This window comes from Rhamphochromis sp. 'chilingali' (assembly GCF_963969265.1).
Source record: "Rhamphochromis sp. 'chilingali' genome assembly, chromosome: 18".
Lineage (NCBI taxonomy): Eukaryota > Metazoa > Chordata > Actinopteri > Cichliformes > Cichlidae > Rhamphochromis > Rhamphochromis sp. 'chilingali'.
The window spans coordinates 2,226,801-2,251,749 of NC_137945.1; the positions used below are offsets into that span (position 1 = coordinate 2,226,801).

General features: G+C 42.2%; 2 protein-coding genes across 7 annotated transcripts in view; both read left to right on the plus strand.

Moving 5' to 3' along the window:
* The window catches only part of LOC308385572 (uncharacterized protein), a 39,419-nt gene that overhangs the window by 5,148 nt on the left and 9,322 nt on the right, over positions 1-24,949 (plus strand). For 2 of the 5 annotated variants that reach the window (XM_080864574.1, XM_080864572.1), the window contains exon 1: positions 24,555-24,862. The exons of 1 other annotated variant lie outside the window; for it this stretch is intronic. Coding sequence is in view for 1 of the 4 variants with exons in the window: in XM_080864571.1 (XP_080720697.1) it covers positions 443-1,195 (753 nt within the window). In the remaining 3 variants the exon portion in view is untranslated. Of the gene's footprint in view, positions 1-442; positions 3,299-24,553; positions 24,863-24,949 lie in introns of those variants that run through there. 2 more of the 5 variants (XM_080864571.1, XM_080864575.1) reach the window with 2 other exon arrangements.
* Positions 7,535-21,543, plus strand: LOC308385579 (uncharacterized protein). 2 transcript variants are annotated; one of them, XM_080864591.1, is made up of 4 exons: positions 7,535-7,893; positions 11,679-11,755; positions 16,550-17,146; positions 17,392-21,543. In XM_080864591.1, the coding sequence occupies exons 2-4, from the start codon at positions 11,738-11,740 to the stop codon at positions 17,947-17,949; spliced, it is 1,173 nt and encodes a 390-aa protein (XP_080720717.1). In that variant the 5' UTR covers positions 7,535-7,893; positions 11,679-11,737; the 3' UTR covers positions 17,950-21,543. The 2 variants fall into 2 exon arrangements, with proteins under 2 accessions (XP_080720717.1, XP_080720716.1); XM_080864590.1 differs by having other exon boundaries at positions 7,548-7,893; positions 17,389-21,541.

The following is a 24,949-nucleotide window of genomic DNA, read 5'->3' on the forward strand; positions in this document are numbered from 1 at the left end:
GTAGTTAGTTTGAAGTATTATGTGAATGAAGTTTAATTTCAAAACTAAATGAGACATGAAAACTTCACGTACAGAATATTCAGTCAAATCTGACACAATTCTCCTGAAACTTTCCCGCTGTTGGAAAAAAGTAAAGTTCTAAAAGCTCCTCCCCTTTCTATGTTTCTAACATTCACACTCCAATGGATGCATCGGAGAGCAGCTTGGGGTTAGGGTCTTGTGGCATGCAGAGTGGAGCATCTAGGGGTTTAACAACCAGTCTTCCCATTAAGTAGATTACCTACAAATGAAGACTTAATGTTGTTCAGTAAGCTGAGTGTTATAATGTAAACAGTAAAATGTTACTGGATGTTGGCAGAGCTGCTCTTTATTTCAGGTGATGTTCAGGATAAAAATGTTGAAGGAGTTCCCCGACTTACACTGTGTTTGTGTCTTTGTTTAGAAGCAGAGCGGCACAGATGGATCCAGTTCTCAACCCTGTCGTCGCTGTGGTGGTGGGAAAGCGTTTCGCTGTGACCTTTGTGGAAAAACTTTCAGTTACCGAAGGAGCCTAAAAGTGCATCAACGTAGACACACTGGAGACAAAATGAACTACTGCAAAGAATGTGGGAGAGGCTTCCCCACGCCAAGTGCATTAAAAAAACATGAACTCTATCACAGTGGGGTTAAAGACCACCTCTGTGACCAATGTGGGTCATCCTTCACCACTGCAGATCATCTTAAAGACCATAAAAGAGTCCACACAGGAGAGAAACCATACAAGTGCAGACACTGTGACAAAACTTTCTCACGTTCATCTGGTTGTAACAGACATGAACGTACACACATTGAAGGGAACTTCAGCTGTGACCAGTGTGACAAGAGCTTCAAGAATTTCACTTCATACTCCAGACACAAACGATCCCACGCTGCAAATAAACTGTTTCACTGTTACCAATGTGCCAAAACATTCACTTCATTATCTGCTCTGTGCAAACATCAGCGTGATCATGCAGGACTGAAATCGCTGGATCACAATGAATCTGAAGAGACAGAAAGATCCTCTCCTGGTTTCAGGGTCAGACTTAAACACCTTGAGATCAGGCTCCACAGAGTTCAGCTGGAGTCTCCTGTAAAGAGTGCAGCTGATGTCACACTTGGATCTGATGAGGTAGCTCTGATTTCTGGATTTACAGTGAATAATCCTGGATGTTAAATTTAGAAATACTTTAGAAAAGTATTTTCCCCCTTCCTGATTTTATGTTTGCCACACTTAACTTGCTTCAGATCATTAAACAGACTTTTCAAACAGAATGCTTTCATCTATTAAGAGAAAGAAAACAACATATGGCCCTTTCTCCATATTTTCTTCTTTTTTCCCTTCACTGTGTTTCATTCTGTTTCTGTTGTCTGTGTTGATTTGAAGGGCTTTCATTTTAGGATGGATGAGCTGCTTACGTACCTACAGGTACAAGTAAACTCAACTGAACCTGAACGTGTCTGTTGCTTGCTGATGAATGTGACCACACTGACAAGTAGTTCCTACAGTTTGTATTTTTCTGTCATTTCTTAAAGATTGTCTTACCTGAATATAGAATCTCTCTGTCATGGTTTGATCAGTAAACCTCATCCAGCTGGCTGCACTGAGAGAGAACCTGCTATACTGTGCATGTATTCAATTTTCCATTAGATGTTGATGAATTCTTCTTTATTTTGTTGTATCCCTTCATGAACGTATAAAGGAAATAAAGGTTGAGATAATGCATGGTTTACTTCTGAACTATCTAGGGCTGCCTCGATTAGTCACGATAATGTCGACATGTCGTTTGAAGCTTTGTAAGATCCTGAAAGACGCACGGATAAGTAGTAGGATTTAAGAGTGTAATAACGGACTCAATCAGTGTGGTACAATTTCTTACTCTTAAAACCCCCAAATTATTGTCTAACATATACAGAACACTTTCTAAAATACAACAGTTTTTACTGCCCTATGCATAGCCAAGAAAACAGTCCTCATGAACTGGAAAAATATAAATAATCTTAATTCTAACCAATACAGAAACCATCTAATTGATCACATTAGTCTTGATACAGCCTCTGCCACCACTTTAGATCAATCCCTCTGGGTTACTTCCATCCGTCACCTAGTGGCGGTGGAGGGTCGTCCCGTCCCGAGGTCCCGCCTTCGCTACTGTGCTTGATATGGGGGTAGGGATGGGCTTAGGGGGTCTGGAGAGTCCCTAGAGATGTTTTCCCTGAAGCTTAACCTGGGGGTTGTGGTCATGACCTGGTTAGGGGCTCTGGTGGCTCTTGGATGGTGTTTTCCTTGTGGCTGCGTGCAGCAGGGGTGAGGAATGGTCTTGGCGCTATATAATAATAATAATAATAGTAACAATGATAATATATTTTATTTATAAAGTGCTTTTCAAGACACCCAAGGATACTGTACAATAGGATAAAACACATAATAGAGCAATGACACAACTAGGGCTGGGCCATATACTGTTCACGGTAATACCGGTGTAATGTTGGGCAACGATAAGAAAATCAAATATGGCGATAGAATTTGGGTAAAACGTGCATGCGCATCGCCTTTGTTTACATACGCACATGGCGGCGACGCAGAATAAGAAGGGCGAAAGTGGATCGTTGAATGAAACGGATGAATCAAATTCAAATTTTATTTGAATCAGAACTGGTTTGTAAAAATGCTGCAGCTTCACTGGTGTGGAACTGGTTTAGCTTTCGTCCGTCAGACACACAACAAAGCACTATTTTTGGTAGCGCATGCTAGCGGGCCGTCGTTATTACCGTGTTGTTTGGAAAATACGGCGCACTTAAAATCAATCCTTTGATTTTTCTGAAAGTCGACAGAGCCCCTTATAATCCCGTGTGCCTTATGTATGAACTCTGGTTGTGTTTACTGATCTCGAAACTATTTTATGTACACGGCGCCCGAAAATCTGTTAAATGTTTTAGTACAACTTTGCTGAGCTACGAAGCCGCACCGCTTGATGGATTGTCGGAGCTTTACGGCTATCGTAGGCGGAGCCTCGCGGAGTGATACGTACTGTGCTTCAACATAATGTTACCGTATTGTGTGTGTATAACCTCGTTTTAAGTTTTGTGGATATTATACATGGTTGTGCTGAGGATGTGTCGGCCAGTTTCCACTGGAAATGCTTTTTGGTTAAACTGTCAGCAAAGAATTTGTATTTGCACTGTTAAATTTTTATAGAACTTTAATGCACATAAAAAAAACAGCTGCTTGTTTAAGTGGAAATACATTGATGGGTTTTATTTATTTTTTTGCACTAATAAAGTTGTGGAGTTGTAAATTATTTTGTCTAGTGTCAATTATATCGTCAGTTATATCGTTATCGCAAATTTTCAAATGTATATCTTGATGAATATTATTGGTCATATCGCTCAGCTCTAGACACAATGAAGAACAATAAAACAAAAGCACAAATAAAATTAACAAACAGTGGGTTCACAATGAATATGCAGATTTGAACAGATGGGTTTTGAGTTGAGATTGAAACTGGGGGAGAGAACCAATGTTTCTTATATCTGGGGGTAGAGAGCTCCACAGCCTGGGAGCAGAGCAGCTAAAAGCTCTGCTTCCCATGGTGCTGAGGCCGAAGGAAGGCACACAAAGCTGGATAGTAGAAGAAGATCAACGTGAGTGGGCAGAAAAGGTAAATGGACTGATTCTTATATAGCGCTTTGCTACTCTCCCGGAGTACTCAAAGCACTGTATACAACATGCCTCATTCACCCATTCATTCAAGCACTTCTAAACTCAAGTGCAAACGAATAAACACTCACACTCCGATCAAGTTGGGGTTAGTATCTTGCCCAAGGATATTTGGCATGCAGACTGGGGAAGCCTGGGATCAAACCACCAACCTTCCAATCAGTAGCTGAGCTGCTCAAACACCTGAGCCACAGCCACCCCAAGGTAGCGCTTAACAGGTCAGAAAGGTAGGGAGGTGTGAGGTTATGAATGGAAGTGAAGGTGAGCAGAAGAAGTTTGTGTATTATCCAGAATTTCACAGGGAGCCAGTGAAGTTCCTGAAGAACAGGTGATGTGCTGGTAGGAGGGGGATCCGGTGATAACGCGAGCAGCAGAGTTCTGAACCAGTTGAAGCTTATGGAGGGATATTTGGAGGAGACCATGCAAGAGAGATTTGCAGTAGTCAATACGGGAGGTAACGAGACTATGAACAAGACGTAGCCTGGGTGGAAAGAGAAGGACGTAATCTGTTAATGTTGCGTAGATGGAAGTAGGCAGAACAGGTGAGATTATTGATGTGACATTTATAGGAAAGTGAACTGTCTAGGATGACACCAAGGCCTTTAACCTGAGGAGAAGGGAAAACTGTGGAGTTATCGATGGTGAGTGAGAAATGGTTTGCCTTCAAAAGGTTGGATTTGGTGCCAATAAGGAGGATTTCAGTTTTATCCTCACTGAGCTTTAGAAAATTAGAGCTAAACCAGGATTTTAACTTGGATAGACATTCTGTAAGGGAAGAAGCTGGGAGGTAGGAATCAGGTTTGCAGGAGAGATATAACTGGGTGTCATCAGCAAAACAGTGAAAGTGAAGATCAAATTTGCGGAAAATAGTACCAAGAGGGAGGATGTATATTATGAAGAGAAGAGGGCCTAAGACTGAACCTTGGGGTACACCAGAAGTGACCGGGAATAGATGAGAGCAGAATGATTTCAGATGAACAAACTGGGCCGGTCGAGTAGATATGATTGAAACCAGGCTAGCGGTGTGTCAGAGATGCCGAGAGAGGAGAGTCTGCTTAGAAGGACAGAGTGAGAGATGGTGTCGAAGGCTGAGCTCAGATCCAAAAGGATGAGAACGGTGAGAAGACCAGAGTCAGCTCTGATTAGAAGATCGTTAGTGACTCTAAGTAAAGCAGTTTCTGTGCTGTGACATGAAAGAAAACCAGATTGAAATCTCCTGTAGATGTTATTGTTAACCAGGTGTGAATGAAGTATTTTAGAGATGAAGGGTGGATTAGAAAGTTGTTAGGATCTAAAGAAGGTTTTGTCAGTATGGGAGTGACTGAAGCAATCTTGAATACGGAGGGAAAGATACCGGTGGTGAGTGAAGAGTGGACGATAGCAGAGATGAGTGGGAGTAAGGAAGAGAGGCAGGATTTCACAAGCACTGTAGGCATAGGGTCAAGATGACACGTGGCAGGCTTTGATCTACATATAAACTCAGAAATATCAGATAAATCAGGGAAATGAAAAGTGGAAAACAGCTCAAAATAGAGAAAAGGTTCTGGAGAGGGGGTAGACACAACATTTGAACTGGGTTGCTGGTGGATGTTATTGATTTTTGTAGTCCAGAACAGCATCAAGGAGCTACAGGTTTCAGAAGTGAAGCGTTGGGGGGGTTGAATTTGTTTGTTGAGAACTGAAAACAACATCCTTGTGTTACCCTCATAAGAACTGATAATACCTGAGTAGAAACTTTGTTTGGCCTTGTTGATGGAGTCTTTATACTACATGGTATTTGTAGATTTCTGCATCAACAGTTAAACCAGATTTCTTGTATCTACGCTGTAGCTGCCGAGCTTTGGCCTTCATTGCTTGGAGGTCAAAATTGGAATTGAATCCCCAACTGCCTCCCTCTTCCCGCTCCACCACACCCACCCACACACGCAGGGCCTTGGGGTGCAGGTGTGTCACCAGGGTGCTCACCTCTGGTGCCGGTGCCTGCCTATCAATTTTAAATGCATGTAGACATTGAGGGTTCTCGGGAGGGGGACCTGCTGCTCTCTGGCAGGAAGCACCATGCCCTGCCGTGTTTTAAATGCACTTAAAGTTAATGTGTTAATGCTGACGGCACTATTAATAATCGTAATTGATCATACCTCGGTATGATCAATTACATCTCCAACAGTTGATTCTGTTCATCTGGACGTAGTGTTTTCAGTGGGAGAAATGTTTCATCATCATCCAAGTGACTTCTTCAGTCTCAGCTGACTGCAGGTTTCCCCAGTAAACAGTACATTTACATAATGACTGAAACCAGCCCATTGAAGGAACAAATGGGCTGGGAGGTCAGTTCCTTAATCATGATTATGCAAATTCTCATGACCATTGATCCACTGATCAAAGCCCAATGATCAATGGCCATGAGTACCATTCACAGAGAGTTGATCAATCAACGTTTCTCCCACTAAAAACGCTACGTCCAGATGAACAGAATCAACTTTTCGAGATCTTCATAAGACGCTTCTCTTTCTCGCTGTCTGTCAGTCACGTGATCACAGTAACGAATCACAGCAGAGCAGCAAAGAGTAGTGATGGGCAGATGAAGCCCCATGAAGCACTGAAGCTTTTCATCCAATTGGTTCACCCCAATGCGAAGCTTCATGAAGCTTCATTTGCTCTAGCAGGACACCTACTGGACGTAAAAATAATAGCTGGCATGAATTTGAAGAGTGTGGCATTTTGCACACAGCCTGTAAATGTCAACAACAAAAGGAGTGTGTAAAACATCTATATTGTAGTGATGCAGTATACTGTGTATATTTATACTGGCAGTATGGAAAATGATTATTTGGAAATGCTTGAAATGGAAATGATCATTTACTGTGAGGTGAGGTGTGGTTGGGGTGTGGACAGTAGTTGTGCTTTTGTAACGTTGAGGTATGGACAGCTACACACTGAGGCTTTGAGCCTCAGTCCTGCCTGTTCACATTTTATTCTGTAAAAACTAAATTTTCACTGCTTTTATGGCCTTTTTAGTGGGGAGAACATAGCTGGGATTTAATGATTTAACAAATCTTTTAAATCCTTTGTCCTCCACAATGCTAAATAGCTGTGAGTCCTCAATCACCATGCTAACCAGGTCTTCATCTATTTGAGATTGTTCTCCTGAGGAAAGACAATAAAGATAAAGCACAAATATAAATATCACACACGTAACTTATAACAGTTGTATAATATTGTTATATAATTTAGTAACATTACAGCATGCTATATTATCATTGCATTTGATGGCTCACCTGGTCTTGCTCCACAATCGGTGTTCCCCTTATTCTCATGCAAAGCTCTGTAGTGCCTAAGCATGGATGAGGTGTTGCTGTTATATCCCAGCTCCCTGGCACATAGCAAACACTTCACCTTGTACAAAAGTACAGACAGCTTAACATGAATTGTATTGCACCATCAGTATTATGAAAATACATCTTCTGTAGAAATTTACATACCTTGTTGGGAGGAATAAGATCAAAATGTTCCCACACAGGGGAGGACATCCTCCTCTTCTTAGCTGGCTCCATTCTCTCCTGACTTTCTCTCCTCACTCTCATAAACCTCCAAACTGTCTCCAAACTCTCACTAACCGCAACTCTCCATCAAACACCCACATTTTGATTGAAGTCTGAGGGCTTTATATCGCTGTCATATCTCGCGGCAAAGTTCGAACCACTTCATGAACCAGTCACGTGGTACAGCCGGGCAGCGAGGCTTCGGACGTCATCATTTTCAGCTCCTCCCATAAATGAAGCAAGCCTCGATACGCGCTTCGCGGAAACGCCCCCTCCATTACTCGACACACGCTCCGAAGCCTCGATACAGAACGTCACATCACTAGTAAAGAGTGTGCGTGTGTGCAGGAGAGGAGCCGAGCAGAGAGAGGTGTTTTTACGTGAAACGGGAGTAAAGCGTTGAACTTAGAGGAGAGAAACGAACTAAAGTATCGATCATAAACCACTACCAACGTCCTGATATCTGCATCGATCTGCCCACCCTTGTCTCCTGGATCGTAGCTGAGATCAGCGTGAACCACGTGGGTCTCTGCTCCCTGATCTGTTTCCTGTGTTTGGAAAGAGTTGCAGCTTCATCGCGGAGTTTCTCTCGGTTTGTGGGCTCATCTAAAGGTAAGCACCGAGCTAACTTTACTGTGAGTTCAGTTCATGTTGAGTTTAGCTCCTGAATGAGGTCTTCTGCTGCTCTCCTCGGTGTCTGTTCACAGTTTATTGTGAACACGTTGAGAGAAGAGTGAGAGAGTGTTTGGAGAAAAACACCAACTAATCATTAGCTCAGCATGCTGGGAGAAGTTGGAGCAGAAAAGTCTTTTCATTGTCCCTGCAGCTGTTTTTCTGCCTGCACCAAACCTCTACAGCCTCGTTTCTATTTGAAGTGATAACAGGAAGTCAGAGCGATCTGCTGCAGTATCAGGGTCACTATAACTTTATTTTCCAGGTGAACATGTGGCCCTGGACCCGTTTTCTAAAGAGATAAGCAGCAAATCCCTCTGGTGTTCTCTCTCTTTTGTTCCTGTGAGATAGTGTCTCTAACCTTGATGCCAGCTCTCTCTCTCTTATTCTTTGCTGACTTTTCAGAGTTGAAGGGTTTTTTGGCTCATCGGCAGCTTTTCTCAGACAATAAGCCTGTGCTGTTAGGTCAGCCTCAGGAGTAAATCAACAGACTGTTGGAAAAGTCACTTAACAACGTTAGATTTGACATGAAGTGGTTTGTACTCCGGATAGAAATATTTATGTATCTCTAAATCATGTGCAGTGTAGAAACATCTTTTAGACCACCCCACTGGCAGATCTGTGTACTCTCAGAGTGAGACCAAAGCTCACATGAACTTGCTTCCTGTTTAGAAAGCAGCTGTTAATGAGGCTGAACACCTGCATAAACACAGCTAATTTTTCTTCTTCATTCATTTTCATGTATCATCATGTATATCATTCATGTATTTTGTTTTATTGTTTTCTCATACATCTCAAGTTCCTCTTTCCTTCCTTTCCATTGTGCCGCTGCAACAAGTGAATTTTTCCTTTGTGGGATTACAATAAAGTTTAATGTCCAGCTGCTGTGGATGAGCACATGAGAGGAACTGAACTCCTACAAAGTCTCATTGTAGTGAGTGTGGCTGCTGTAAAGTGATGAACAGGAAGATGTTACCAAAATCTAACGAAACAGAGATGAAAGCAAACAATGTTAATTGATGAATGGATGCCTTTGTTTGTTGGTTGCAGTTTCCTGCAACTGAGATGACAAACCTTGCCGACCGTTCATACAATACACAAACTTCATATTGGGGAGACAGGTCAGGCTAGGTAGCAAAAATAATGAAATGTGTAACACAGAAGGGCAGATCAGGAGAAAAAAAGAATTTCTGCCCCTACTTCCCCAAAAGGACTCAGCATGAGGAGAAGACAGAAACTCCAGCACTTAAAAGCACAGATATCATCACACCATAACACTATGAAACACAACACAAGCAGCATGGGGGGTATGCCAATGTACACAGCTGCATCTGGGATGCTGCAATCTTGCGACCGCACGTCCTGATGAGCCGCTGTCCACATCTGATGGGAGGAGGTGTTGGATTCGAGGAAGGGAGGGTGATGGTGAGGGCTTATCAGTATCATTGTAAATGTGTGCGAGCGTGTCGCACACAGTCTTGAGTTCAGCCTGAGAAAGTGTCCTTTCACCTGTTAGGTGACGATCAACAGTCCCCAGCCTACGCGGGTGGCCTTGAGGGATCGGGCAGGAGAGTCAGTTCGTTCCCGTTATCGTATCTCGTGGAAGAATTGTTGTTCTCGTTGGCGTCAACCTTCAAGCATTGTCAGCCTCGGCCTTCAAGCATTCAGCTGGCGCTGTCGGGAGTGGTGGGGTGGCCACATGACAAATGATGGATATGTTGTTTTAGAACAAACAGGTTGCATCAATTTTACAGTTGTTCTTAGCGTCCATCACTGGTCTTCAGGTGTATCTGCCGTTTAAGATTCATCAGCTCCTCCAAGCTCTTTCCCATCTTGGGTTCAGTAAGAACAGACTGATCACTCACAGCTCTTCCCACCTTTCCGGTCAAAGCGGCAAGCCTTGTGGGGTTTTGAACAGCAGTCACCGCTTTCTTCCATTTCAGATAAACCAGGGCCAAGCCAGCTCCAATCAGCAAGAGCCCTGTTATCATGGTTCTGAACGGGTAGATGTCTTCAATGTCCTCAATAGACAGTCCTGCTAGGCACACAACGTGCCACTTTTGCCAACCGTCCATCATGTATGCGGCAGGGAACGTCCCTCCAGGACACTCGGGCTCTCCCGAACCCAGGCTTCTCATCGAGAATACATTGTCAATTGCATTAAGGGACCAGTTGATCAAATCCACAGTTCTTCTTCTTTAGGTTTTAGAGAACAAGAGCAAGAATGAGAGGCTCTCAGGGTTAGAGTCAGACGAGACCGGACAAGGATATAGAAGCAGCAGCAGGGAAGATAAGGAGAGGGTGAAAGATGCATCCGCCTCCTTTGAGAGCAGAATATTTAAAAGCATAGAGTATAATAAGACAAATATATTGTGGTGGTTAGTTAATGTGCAGCTCTTGATTTGGGAGAAGAGGAATGTTTTTAATCATGTTGTGGATTGAATGTTGGGTTTGATTTTACTTTGTTTACAGAAGATTTTCAGCTGAATGAAGAAGTTCCGTTCAATTTGATTTTATTTATGTAGCACCAAATCACAACAACAGTTGCCTCAAGGTGTTTTATATTATGAGATAAAGACCCTACACCGGATGACCCCTATGAGCAAGTGCATTGGTGACAGTGGAAAGGAAAAACTCCCTTTTAACAAGAAGAAATCTCCAGCAAACCAAGCTCAGAGAGGGGCAGCCTTCTGCAGAGACCTGTTGGTGTGAGGAACTGAGAAAGACATGACAAAGACATGCTGTGACAGAGAACCAGAGATTATTAATAACTAGGAGAATGATGGCGGTGCTTCATGGCCCAGCAGTACTTCTCTTAGCTCAAGGCTTGAAGTCTTATCTTGGTCTGTCTCTCTTCCATTGTTGATTCCCTGTTCTTGGAATTTTTGTTGCAACATACTACTTTCTGCAGTAAAATACTGTTCAGCTGGTGCTCGTGGGGGTATGGTACCACAGTGTGTTCCAACACTGCTTTTATGCAGACACAGGGGGCTGGAAATGATCCAGAAAAGTTGAAACACTTGTAGGAATTACTGACCAGTAGTGTATATTTTTACTTTTTTTTAATATGCAATTATTTAATACAATTATACTAACACTACTAAAGTCCTGAAACAAATGTGGTGTAATGCACCCCACGCCCCCCTTTAGATTCACCCCTGATGTTCAAAGGCATCACGGTCATATAATGTAGGGCTGCTGTTGTCAGCCTTCAGCAAGCCTCCTGATTTAAACACTATCAAACCAAGTTAACAATTCATCTGCAAACTTTATTTCAAAAGTGGGGACTGCATGGGTTTAATGTAAAATTTTATTATCATGTGCTAGTAGATCTGTTTCATTGCATGTCTGTATTTAGTCACAAATATGAGTAAAACAGTCACGAAACTGTAGAAGAATTTTTTCATTGTATGCTAACATACACCCTTCCTTGTCCTATGCATATGTTATGCCCTTATGTTAACCCCGCGGACCCCTGCATGTAGCAGAAGTGAAGGCATGTAGGAGACTGCCAGTGAATGAAGTATCCTGCTTGTACAGCGCTCCAGCAGTGTGACTTGTTTAATTTAATGCACTAAATTTCCGCAACGAAGCGCTTACATGTCGACAACTGAGAGCCACAGTGTTAAAGTAGTCATGGAAGCAATTTTTTTTTATGAACAAGTTACTTGATGAATCGCTGCAGCTCTAGTGGAATCCTAATAAAGATCTGTTTTGTGTCCCAGCTGATCACCGCTGAGCAGCAGAGGAACATTTTCAGCCACTTGGACTCAGCTCAGTCACGATGGATTCAACACAAAAGGTGAGGAAGAAACTGTGTGGACTTTATCAGCTGCTGCTGTGTGATTAGCATTATAACTGGCACCAGATTTAGCCTTGTTCCTACATGCATTACTGAAATTCAAGCAACAAGACTTGTAAAGATGAAACACATGTTCTGTTAATCAGTTTTATATTAAAGCCACAATTCTTAATATAAGAAATTTTCCAATACACAATTTTCTTCTGTAATGTTATTTTCATTGTGGTTCTCACATCTCACATTCCTGTGCATTACTTTACAAGACATTACACTCAGACTTGCAAGAGTTTAAAACAAAGCAATTACTGGAGAGCCCGTCACTATTCCCTCAACTAGGCTAGAAGCTCATTTATCTGATGAGCCTTTAAAGACGTGCACAGCTGGATGTCATCGGCATAAAATTGAGAAAGGCAAGAAAAAGAAGTGTCAGTACAAGTGGGACACATGGGTCAAAGGAAAGACAGTGTACAGGAAATAGTGGGGCAAAGAAAGGCAACTGGAAGAAATTAAGTAGTCAAATTATCTAGGATTCGATTAGGCAATACAGGGTTAAAATCAGCCATGTAACTTATAGGAAAGCATATGCCGTATAAGTTTTTAAATAAACTGCATGTTGTTGTATTTAGTTCATTATGTGTAAAGTGCGTCTTGCGTTACCCTGGCTTTGACGTTTATGTATAAAGACAGCTTGATCATTATGTATCAGGTTAGTAGTATTTTTTCCATTCGTTTTGTCACAATGGATGTATAGATACAGTAAGCTACATAAAGTACAGAAATTGGCCTTAGGACCCACATTCTTTCTTATCCTTGGCCTTCTTCGGTATGAGAGATATAATTGCTTCTTTCCAGGTAGGTGGGATTTGTGTCTTTTCAAGTGCCCAATTGAATCAGAATCAGAATACTTTATTAATCCCGAAGGAAATTAGGGTTACAGCAGGCAGCACGCTAATGGCGCATGCGCACTTACAAAGGAACCTTCTGACCAACTTCACACAAACATCACATTGGGGAGACACGTCAGAAAGGTAGGCTGATAGGAAAAAAACAACGAAAATACATAACATGAGGTGAGAGGAGGAGAAAAAAAACTCCACTCAGACTGAGCTCCTAGTGGGAGAACAGTTTGATAACAGAAAAAACACCTCAGCACAAAAGCACAAGACTATCAATACACCATAGAAACACAAGACAAGCAACAGGGGCGGGTAAAGGGTGAGAGAGAGCCGGTGTAGACAGCGCATCCGGTCTCCGCATGAAGTAATGGAGCTTTTTACTTTAGTGCGAACAGCTCATATGAATTTCAAAGCAGTTCTACAGTCCAACACTGGTCTCTCAATCTCCCGTTGGAGAGCCGCGAGCTTCGCCATACTTGCGTTCTGTGATGTTGTCATTTCTTGTGCTCAAGGAGCCGATTCTGAGAACCCACGGCAGTGTGCCTCCCCGAGATGTCATCCAATTTGCGCCCAGAGATGTTATTCCGGGCTAGCCCTTCCGAGATGTATCCAGTCTGCAGTCAGAGATCTTATTCAAGTATTCACAGCAGCCGTAGCCTCTCCAAGATCTTATCCGTGCTGCACTCAATCAGCCCATTTTGAGAAACTCACGCCTCTCCCATCGTTCCAATCCCAGCGGGCAGCCTTGTGGGGGTTTGAACAGCCGGTTCCGCTTTCTTAATTCTTCGATAAGTCAGGGCCAAGCCAGCTCCGATCAGCCAGAACCCTGTTACCATGGTTCCAAATAGGTAGATATCTTCAGCACTCAGGCTCACCCAAGCCCAGACTTCTCGTTGAGAAAGGGGTGTCAATTGCATTCAGAGACCAGTTGATCAAATCCATAATTCCTCTTTTAGGTTTAGAAACAGACTGTGAGAGAGTGTTCCAGGAAAAGTAAAAACACAAGACAAGACAAGGACATAAGAAGCAAAGCAGGGAAGATAAGGGCAGGAGAGGAGGAAAGTGCGACCGCCTTCGCTGAGAGCCAAACTTCTTTTGGCTCTCAGCGAAGGCGAAGATTGCATGTTTTTTCTCAGTATAGGAATAAGATCCTCTTTGAATGCTTCATACAGGGAGTGCAGAATTATTAGGCAAATGAGTATTTTGTCCACATCATCCTCTTCATGCATGTTGTCTTACTCCAAGCTGTATAGGCTTGAAAGCCTACTACCAATTAAGCATATTAGGTGATGTGCATCTCTGTAATGAGAAGGGGTGTGGTCTAATGACATCAACACCCTATATCAGGTGTGCATAATTATTAGGCAATGTCCTTTCCTTTGGCAAAATGGGTCAAAAGAAGGACTCGACAGGCTCAGAAAAGTCAAAAATAGTGAGATATCTTGCAGAGGGATGCAGCAGTCTCAAAATTGCAAAGCTTCTGAAGCGTGATCATCGAACAATCAAGCGTTTCATTCAAAATAGTCAACAGGGTCGCAAGAAGCGTGTGGAAAAACCAAGGAGCAAAATAACTGCCCATGAACTGAGAAAAGTCAAGCGTGCAGCTGCCAAGATGCCACTTGCCACCAGTTTGGCCATATTTCAGAGCTGCAACATCACTGGAGTGCCCAAAAGCACAAGGTGTGCAATACTCAGAGACATGGCCAAGGTAAGAAAGGCTGAAAGACGACCACCACTGAACAAGACACACAAGCTGAAACGTCAAGACTGGGCCAAGAAATATCTCAAGACTGGTTTTTCTAAGGTTTTATGGACTGATGAAATGAGAGTGAGTCTTGATGGGCCAGATGGATGGGCCCGTGGCTGGATTGGTAAAGGGCAGAGAGCTCCAGTCCGACTCAGACGCCAGCAAGGTGGAGGTGGAGTACTGGTTTGGGCTGGTATCATCAAAGATGAGCTTGTGGGGCCTTTTCGGGTTGAGGATGGAGTCAAGCTCAACTCCCAGTCCTACTGCCAGTTTCTGGAAGACACCTTCTTCAAGCAGTGGTACAGGAAGAAGTCTGCATCCTTCAAGAAAAACATGATTTTCATGCAGGACAATGCTCCATCACACGTGTCCAAGTACTCCACAGCGTGGCTGCAAGAAAGGGTATAAAAGAAGAAAAACTAATGACATGGCCTCCTTGTTCACCTGATCTGAACCCCATTGAGAACCTGTGGTCCATCATCAAATGTGAGATTTACAAGGAGGGAAAACAGTACACCTCTCTGAACAGTGTCTGGGAGGCTGTGGTTGCTGCTGCACGCAATGTTGATGGTGAACAGATCAAAACACTGACAGAATCCATGGATGGCAGGCTTTTGAGTGTCCTTGCAAAGAAAGGTGGCTATATTGGTCGCTGATTTGTTTTTGTTTTGTTTTTGAATGTCAGAAATGTATATTTGTGAATGTGGAGATGTTGTATTGGTTTCACTGGTAAAAATAAATAATTGAAATGGGTATATATTTGTTTTTTGTTAAGTTGCCTAATAATTATGCACAGTAATAGTCACCTGCACACACAGATATCCCCCTAAAATAGCTAAAACTAAAAACTAACTAAAAACTACTTCCAAAAACATTCAGCTTTGATATTAATGAGTTTTTTGGGTTCATTGAGAACATGGTTGTTGTTCAATAATAAAATTATTCCTCAAAAATACAATTTGCCTAATAATTCTGCACTCCCTGTAGAATTCAGATGTGAACTCATGACTTCCTGGCGATTTATTAGCTTTCAGGTTTCTCATGGCATTTTCTAACTCCTTTACCATTATTTCAGAGGCTAGTTGTTTATTCTGGTCTTCATTCATGACAGGTAAATTGAGAGTTTCAAGAACATTTTACACTATCGTTTGTTTAGTGGTGTTGCAAAATAAACTGTTTACGGCAATATTTTTTCATCATTGTTCCCCCTGTCCAAATCACGGACAAACAGGATCCCACAGTTGTTTATGTTTTGAACCCATTTTGCACAGAGAGGCATTTTTGAAAAATGTATTGATAACTATGTTGAAAACAACTACATGTAAGATAATGACACAGTGACGCTTCTGCCTTTCTACACGGAGGGACAGTAACTGCGTGTTTATGTGTGAGTGTGTAAAACCTGAAGATAGTCAGATTAACAGTATTTTGTCTCTATCTGCCATTGTAGAAAGTCATGAATGAAGTTTGAAAACAAAATATGTGTGTGTGGTTGGAGGATGTGGTTTTTTGTTTGTTTGTTTGTTTGTTTGTTTTTTGTGAAGATTTGTGTTGTCAAACAAAGGGGGGCCTAGCAAAAAAAAAGTTTGGGAACCATTGCTTTAGACGGACAAATCATTAACTCTATTATCTTCATGTAAGAAGACAAAGGTACTGCCATGTGGAATATATATATGTTAGATAAAAGTGAAATCAGATCCATGGACACCCTTTTGATCCTCTACCTAATCGTAAAAGGTCATGGGTCACAACCAGCCAAGGTTTTGGTGAAGGTGTGATTACATAGAGTATCAATACAGCGTCCATGGGAACACTCCCATAGGGCTTAAAATCTGGGACTCTCCACCAGTTACTCTTAGAACTGAAGAAGCTTCTCGGATGAGAGGTGAAACGTCTTCAAGGAAACTTAAAGAAGTCCAGACGCTTTTCTTTGCAAGCTCCTTTGACTACGATGACCTGGATGATTGAGAGCCTTCACAGACATATTGTCCTCTTTCTTTTGATCTAGTCACTGTTTCTGTATTTAAATATTTTAGGGAATCATCTAAAATTCTAGTGGCAGTTGGCATCTTCAAAAGTGTTAATGGAGGGAGGTTCAGTTTGTTTGAGGACTGCATTTCACTCACTGCCTCTGTATCTCCGTCACTGCAGGACCAACATGGAGAGAGAAGTCAGTGCTCTCAAGAGGCCGACAAACTTCACAGAAATAAGGCGGAGGAAACATACAGCTGTGACGAGTGTGGGAAGGAGTTTATTGGGCAGTCTAACCTGAAATGTCATCAACTCATCCACACTGAAGAGAGACAATTTAGCTGTGACTTGTGTGGAAAATCTTTTACTAAGCCTGAACACTTAAAAACACACCAACTCATACACTGCAAAGTTAAAGCGCTCAGCTGCGATCAGTGCGGCAGAGTTTTCACTCAGTGTAGCAGCTCAACGATGTATCAAGTTACCCACCCTGGAATTAAGGTGGAGGACTGTGACATGTGTGGAAAAACTTTCAGCCAGTTAGGATACCAAAATATACAACTACCCACTCACACTCTACATGGTGATTACTACTGTGATCAATGCGGCAAAAAGTGCGCAACAGACACAGAATTGCACCACCACCTGTTTACACACACTATGGAGAGACCTTATAAATGTGACCTGTGTAATAAGGCTTTTACAACTCTACGGTTCCTGAAAAAACACCAACAGATCCACACCAGAAAGAAACTCTACAAGTGCAGTTACTGTGAGGTATGTATTTTCCTCGTTTATTTATTTTGACCTTAATTGACAGGACAGAAAGAAAACAAGGAAATGACGAACAGGAAACTGTTTTGAAAAATTCTAGAAAATAAACTGTTTGCCTGTTAGGGATTATACTGCATATAACGGCAGTGCTGGGCAGTTCATCAATTCTAATGTGCTATTTATTAATTCTTGCAAAAATGTTGAAGGAATTCCCCGACTTACACTGTGTTTGTGTCTTTGTTTAGAAGCAGAGCGACACAGATGGATCCAGTTCTCAACCCTGTCATCGCTGTGGTGGTGGGAAAGCGTTTCGTTGTGACCTTTGTGGAAAAACTTTCAATCAGCAGCGGTGCCTAAAATTACATCAGCGTAGACACACTGGAGATAAAATGAACTACTGCAAAGAATGTGGGAAAGGCTTCCCCACACCGAGTGAATTAAAAATACATGAACTCTGTCACAGTGGGGTTAAAAAGCACCTCTGTGACCAGTGTGGGTCATCCTTCACCACTGCATGTGACCTTAGAAAGCATAAACGAGTCCACACAGGAGAGAAACCATACAAGTGCAGACACTGTGACAGAAGCTTCTCACAATCAAGTAATCGTAACCTTCATGAACGTACACACGTTAAAGAGAACTTCAGCTGTGACCAGTGTGACAAAAGCTTCATGAATCTCAGTTCATACTCCAAACACAAACGATCCCACGCTGTAAATAAACTGTTTCACTGTTACCAATGTGCAAAAACATTCACTTCATTATCTGCTCTGTGCAAACATCAGCGTGATCATGCAGGACTGTGATCACTGGATCACAATGGATCTGAAGAGACAGAAAGATCCTCTTCTGGTTTCAGGGTCAGACTTAAAAACCTTGAGATCAGGCTCCACAGAGTTCAGCTGGAGTCTCCTGTAGAGAGTGCAGCTGATGTCACACTTGGATCTGATGAGGTAGCTCTGATTTCTGGACCTGCAGTGAATAATCCTGGATGTTATTTAGGAAGTTGCAAGTATAGATGTGCACATCAAGTTTTTTTTCCCTTTGAGGGATTTTAATATTCTAAAATGTTATCCCTGTTACATTTTAATCTTTGTTCTCTTAGGATATAAAAGTTATAGGAATACATTTTATTTTATATTACCAAACTGGTATGTTTCTAAACTGCAGATGTGCATAGAAACATTATTTTTTTTACATTTCATTTTAACTTCTTGCTTTTTTCCCCAAATCTAACTTTTTTTCTGAGGCAACAACAACCGCTGTGACTTTGTGTCCAGAAAAAAGAAACTCAAGATAAACTGGTGCTGGGCTGTACTTCCATGTAATACCAGTTTGTACCAGAAGGTGGAGCAGTGAGTCAGTGTAACCATTATTTAATCAGTCAAAGAACACATTCTTATAGAGATTGAAAATGTGACGTCACTCGGGTAAAACCGCAAAGAATTCTGGGAACTCGTGGCAAGCGGTACTAGCGCACGCAGGCTTTCAATTAAAATCAGTCACACAGCGATAAAAAGAAACACAAAAATGTCAAGAAGCTGTTGTATTATTAACTGCAATAGCCGGTCGCATGACAGCCACGGGAAGCCGACGGGTAAAGAGATCGGTTGTTATCGGATTACGTCGTTGAAGAGAAATTGTTCGAGCCATGTTTCCGAGGTAACAAAGACGCGACTGGATTGCAGCCATTCAAAGATCAAATATAACGTCCCAGAACCCTCCAGCTCACAGGTTAGTCTGCTCCAAGCATTTCCACAAAGGTCAGTCTGCTGTTGTAGTTAATGCGTCATTTTTCATAACATAATTGGTGATATAGGTTACAAGCAAGTCTGGCGCTGAACAGAAATTGTCGCGCTATGCTCCTTTATTTATTGTGCATAAATAGTGAATTGTCCTGACACAATATTGTGTTTCGCTTCTGTTATTATGGTACATTGACAAAAACATATACTTTTATTCACAGGATAAAACAGTTGTTTTGTATCACTAATTGTCCAGTACGATTACAGCATACAGTATTATTGTCACTGCTACATTTCTGTGATGCTACCAGAAATTATTTCCACTAGTAATTAATTACCGTTGAGCTCAAAGGTCCTATTAATAAACGGTTAACGAATGTGTATTTATGAAGAAGATTTGTGAGACTGGTAAACTTATGATACGTACGATGGTCTTTACTTTCTACACGGTGCATTTCAAGGTCCTGCACCCATCCGTCGGTAAACTGTACCTGGGCTTGTTGCAGTGACCTGAAGTTACTAAACTTCATGAGTGTATGCACTCACTCCAAGAACCGTATGATTATAAATATGAGCGTGGTGAAAGTTGGGCAGCACGCTAACGTATTTTGTCCCTCTGTGTGCTCGTAAGGATCTAACACTTTCACTGGTTTGATTTTTTTCCTCGTATCTTTTCTTTGACTTTTCATGAAGTCTGTCTTTGTACAGACCGGCATTGTTCTCCTTCGTTTTGTACATACCTTTTTGGGGGGCAAAGAAAAAGCAAGAATTTATTGGAACCGGAGAATGAACGTTTTGCGGTGCTGCAAATGCTTGCATTTGATGCGGTACTTGGATTGTTTTGCCACGAGTTACCGGCATGCAATGCGCGAAAGTCATGTGGTCTGTCAATCTCTATAGGGCTTTGGAGTTGACGTAATGCCGCAATGCATTGTGGGAGCACGGCGCCATTTGAGAAGGCCACGAATCAAAACAAACACACTGTGTTGGAAGGACGACTGCCAGAACCATGCTTAAAATCAGCTCAAAAGTCAAATGACTGTATCGAGAGCGATTGAGCCCGGCGCCAAGAGACTGTACTTGGAAACAATAGCATGCATCGGTTGTGGACCCGTATAAAATACGGCAGTGGAGTAGAAACCCTGGAGACCTTCCACCATTGTCCTACCCTAATACCTTGTCGTACCTTGTCTGTGGAGTCAGCGCATCATTTTTGGAATTATAAATCCCTGGAGGTGCACATCTAATTCACAGACGGTTGGGTACAAGATTTGGCCATTTTTAAGCCTCCACGTTGTGAGTAGGTTGACTATATGACCAAGATACAGCCAGAGGTCACACATAACATTGACTTCTCCTCAGCAGCTGCCCCAAAAATTGCTCTAGATGAGAACATAAACACACCGCCTGCACTGAAAGGCAAAAGGAGCCGTCCGCAAAAAAGGCAAATTCCACCTGCTAGTCTGGAGGAGTTGTCACCGATAAGCTACTCCACAAACAGAACATAATTCTGCTGGATCACACATTAGGATGTTTGAGCCTATAAAGAGCAATATGAACATACTGAAATGAAAATGTCGGGAGCACATCAACAAAAAATAATGGCAGAAAACTCAATATCAGCTCGTCTCACCGCTGCTATCAAAGCCTGACGTCTTCGTTTGGTAACATACATGAGATCCCTCACGTTGCTTCCAGCAGGGGAAACGATAAAAAGATTATTCCTTATTCCCTTCCCAATCGTGCAATATAACATTGCAACCGACAACACAGCAAGTGCGAGCCATAGCTGATGTTTCCATGTGCTGTTGCTCCTGTAGCCCTTTGTTTGGCCTACTAACATGGCGGCTCAACCCAAAATCGTGGCCACGCCCCCTCCCGTGACGTCAACTCCAAAGCCCTATTCACAGTTGCAGCAAAGAATTGTTAAAAGTAAAAAACAGCAGCACACATCAGGACCATTTTAAAAGATTACAGATTACTTCTTTTTTTTTGTTAAAGTTAATTCAAATTCTATTTAACTTCTACTTTTGGCTCCTCCTTTCATTTGAGTGTATTTACTGTATCCCTGAAGTCCAAACGTTGTTTTATGATCCACATGTTCAGGAGCTGTAAATTTCTGCTTGTTGATTTTAAGTTTGTATTGTCAAAGCATTAGTTAAATTTGATTAATTCTGTGTAAAGTTCTTGTTATTAAACAGTTCGGTGTGAAAATAAACAACTGGTCTCACAACAAATAGCTGGAGTCATGATTTTAGATTCAAACTAATTTAACTGTTTTCAGTGGCACAGGTGGAGGTTTATTCAGGGGAGGAGATTTGGCTGTTCTCTACTCCACTCCACTCCACAATGCTAAAAGGATGAGGTTTCCTTCAAACGTGCAATTAAAATGTGTTCAAACAAACTACTGTAATGAATGTGGGAGAGGCTTAGGTTGATTTAATAATCATTAAATGAGAAGTCTGGAGAGCAGAAAATCCTGGTGGGATGGGAGTCTCAGCTGTACTAATATTGCCACACTAACATGCTTAAACTACAGTAGCTGCTTTTGGCTGTTCCCTTGTTCCACAGATTTCTTTGGGTAGCTTTTATTTTTAATGCCGGATGCTCTCCCTGAAGCACATCCAAAGGCATTTGTCTCTTTCCTCAGTGGAAACAGTGATCTTCTGATGTGTGAACTATTATGGCATTGGAACCACCAGAAATACACTCACGGAAAAATGTATCACCATTCAAAGTGTGTTAGCCTGCTGACCTCCAAAAGTTGATTCTGTTCATCTGGATGTTTTCAGTGGGAGAAACGTTTCGTCATTCATCCAGGTGACTTCTTCAGTCTCAGCTGACTGCAGGTTTCCCCAAATCTTATAAACAGTACATTTGCATAATGACTGAAACCAATCATTATGCATAGTCATTATAAGATTGGGAAAACCTGCAGTCAGCTGAGACTGAAGAAGTCACCTGGATGAATGACGAAACGTTTCTCCCACTGAAAACGCTGCGTCCAGATGAACAGAATCAACCTTTGGAGATTTACTTTCCTGGATGATTGGGAATGCATCAAGACGTTAGCCTGCTGACATTAATATGTGTCAAAGCACTACGTATGGAAGCAATTTTCACACGGTATTCCTTAGATTATCTCAGAGGTTACATTCTGGGACCCCTGTGATTGGTGAAAATCTACATAGTAGAAACCAGATCTTTATTTTATTATTATTATTTTTTATAGATAGTAAGCCATGAAAACCCTCCCCACTTTCTTACACACCCGATTATAACCCTGTTAAATTTTTTGGCAAGGGAAATTTTCTTTTTTCTGCAAAAATAATGGAAAAATTAATGCCTTTAGGCCACAGAAATCTACATTATTAAATTCCTTTAAATTACATTATTGTATTTGCTCATTTAGTTATGCAGTAGTTTATTTTGTCTTTTTATTTGTCCTTTCTGTTTTGTTGAAACCACTTTATAGAAAGTTACATCGGTTACAATGAACTGTACATACAACCAGTAGCGGTTTTTGATACGGGCGACATGGGCGGTTGCCCGGGGCGGCATCACGGGCATCGGCAAACAAAAAAAGGGCACGATCGGTTTGCTGAGAGGAAGGGCGCCCTCCCTTTGTGAGGTGCGCCTGCTGCTTGCGGCACAGGGGGGAGAGGGCAGGGCGACGACGATTCTCTGGCTGGCTGGAGCGGCATCTAATAACCAACTTGCAAAATAAAACAAAATAAAAACAAACCAACAGACACAAAAACACCAGACATCATGATACAAACTTATAATTTGCACCGATGGGTTTTCAAAGTTCTATAAAGTGAGCGCGAGAGCCCTCGGTCATCTCTGCTACAGTCCAGTATATACGGGACGACGAGGTTTCAGTTACAGCAGTGCCGGAAAACAAACAATAAATATAAGAAGAGTAAGAAAGCAAATATACACTTTATTACCAGGGGTAAAGGGATCAAAAACAATTTGTAATTTACAGTTTGATTCTTAAAGTCTCACACACAACACATCGAAAGGGGAGGGGGTCCGGCTGCTTCCAAGTAGAGCACATTTCATTTATAATGTTGTAAATCCAAGCCCATTATGTATTCATGATTTGAATCCTGGGTTGTGCGAAATCCCAGAAATAAACCTTAGACAAAGGGAGTGTTCGCCCAGGGCACCAAACAGGCTAGGACGGCCACTGCATACAACACAGCAGTTTTAAGAATATTTAACAAGAGCAAGTTTCATTTCGCCCTGGTTTCACAGCCACACTTGGGCACATATTTACCAAAATGCAGCAAACCTTAACTTATCCAGCATCGTTACACGTTCACCCTCACGTGGAAGAAGTAATCTGATTGGCATTGTGGTATGTAGCATTTTGAGGAAGTAATCGGTAAATGATAAACTACTGATTACTTGCTTGACTTGAATTCTCAGGTGGGCAATAGCTCTCATTTCTTCAACGTCCCTGGCATCAAGTTGACAGAAGCCTTTTTTAAATGCAGGGATCTTAACGCAGCTCTTCGTCTGTCACTTCTTCACGGGGCCCTCCTTCAGACTCTGCAGCTCCATTACGAAAGCCTGTAAGATACAATATGTGCATACACATAAAGCGTGTTCACTTGTCCTGTACGTCTCAGCTTTTGCTCTTCTCTTCTCTCTGGTCTCTCGCTTCACTAAAGGGGAAAGAGGTTGTCATTAGTTCAAATGCCACCAGCTCTGTCCTCACCTGCCTTCCCGGCACCGCCCCCACCCGTCACTGCACCACTCCTCCCCTGCAGCTGAGTCAGGGACCACACCTCCGTCACAGCCTTCAAGCGCACATTCACATGACTCTCTGCTATTCAAAACACAGTTTGTTTGATGTAATATTCAACACTGAACTGTAAATTTAGTCTTTTTCAAGGAAGCAATTTTATTCTTTTATTTTCAAAAAAGCCATATTTTTATACATCTACTGCAACACACATGAGCTTTAAGACCTGGACAAGTTTGAAACCTTTTGTCCTCCACAGTGGAAAATGGCTGAAAGTTCCAACTCCTACTTTGATAAATTTTTCACTCAGCTTTGACGTCTCCAATATCACTGAGATGCAGTCAGATGCACATTTTATGTTTTCGCTTGTTTCTTCACTTTTCCCCGTCTCTCTGTGTTCTGGCCTGTAACATTACAGAACATCTGCCCCGCTTCCTTCAGTCACATGATGGTATGATCCCAGCCCTGCTGAGAATTCATGCCTCCAATAAAATAATTAATGTAACACTTCAGTGGGACGAATGTGTTATTTTTAATGTCTGCATTTAGTTTATAAATAATCAATCTGCTCAAGTAACAACAATGATGACGACCAACACTTTGAAATGAAACTTTACTCTCAGCACTAAATGAGCGACCTGGATGTTCTGTGCCTTTCAGAAAGGACTCTGTCAGTGACCTCTGACCTCTGTGCGGGGGTGTGTCTGAAGGATTTCCCTCCTCACTGACTTTCTTTTGCTGCTCTTCTTTGTGTCTTTATAAACTGGTGGTGTTGCCACAGCAGAAACTTTTCTTCACACACACAGCTGTGAAATATCTCCACATGCTGCTCCTCTTTCTCACTCTCTGCAGCCAAAATGTATTTTCTTCAGGGCAGCCGAGTCACGTGATCGCACCGGACGAATCAAAGCAGATCAGGAAGAAGGGGGCGGAGCAAAGTGTGTGCGCAGGAGAGGAGTCGAGCAGAGAGAGCTGCTTTGTCATGAAACGGGAGTAAAGTAGTGAACTTAGAGGAGAGAAACAAACTAAAGTATCGATCATAAACCACTACCAACGTCCTGATCGATATCTGCTTCGATCTGCCCACCCTTGTCTCCTGGATCGTAGCTGCGATCAGCGTGAACCACGTGGGTCTCTGCTCCCTGATCTGTTTCCTGTGTTTGGAAAGAGTTGCAGCTTCATCGCGGAGTTTCTCTCGGTTTGTGGGCTCATCTAAAGGTAAGCACCGAGCTAACTTTACTGTGAGTTCAGTTCATGTTGAGTTTAGCTCCTGAATGAGGTCTTCTGCTGCTCTCCTCGGTGTCT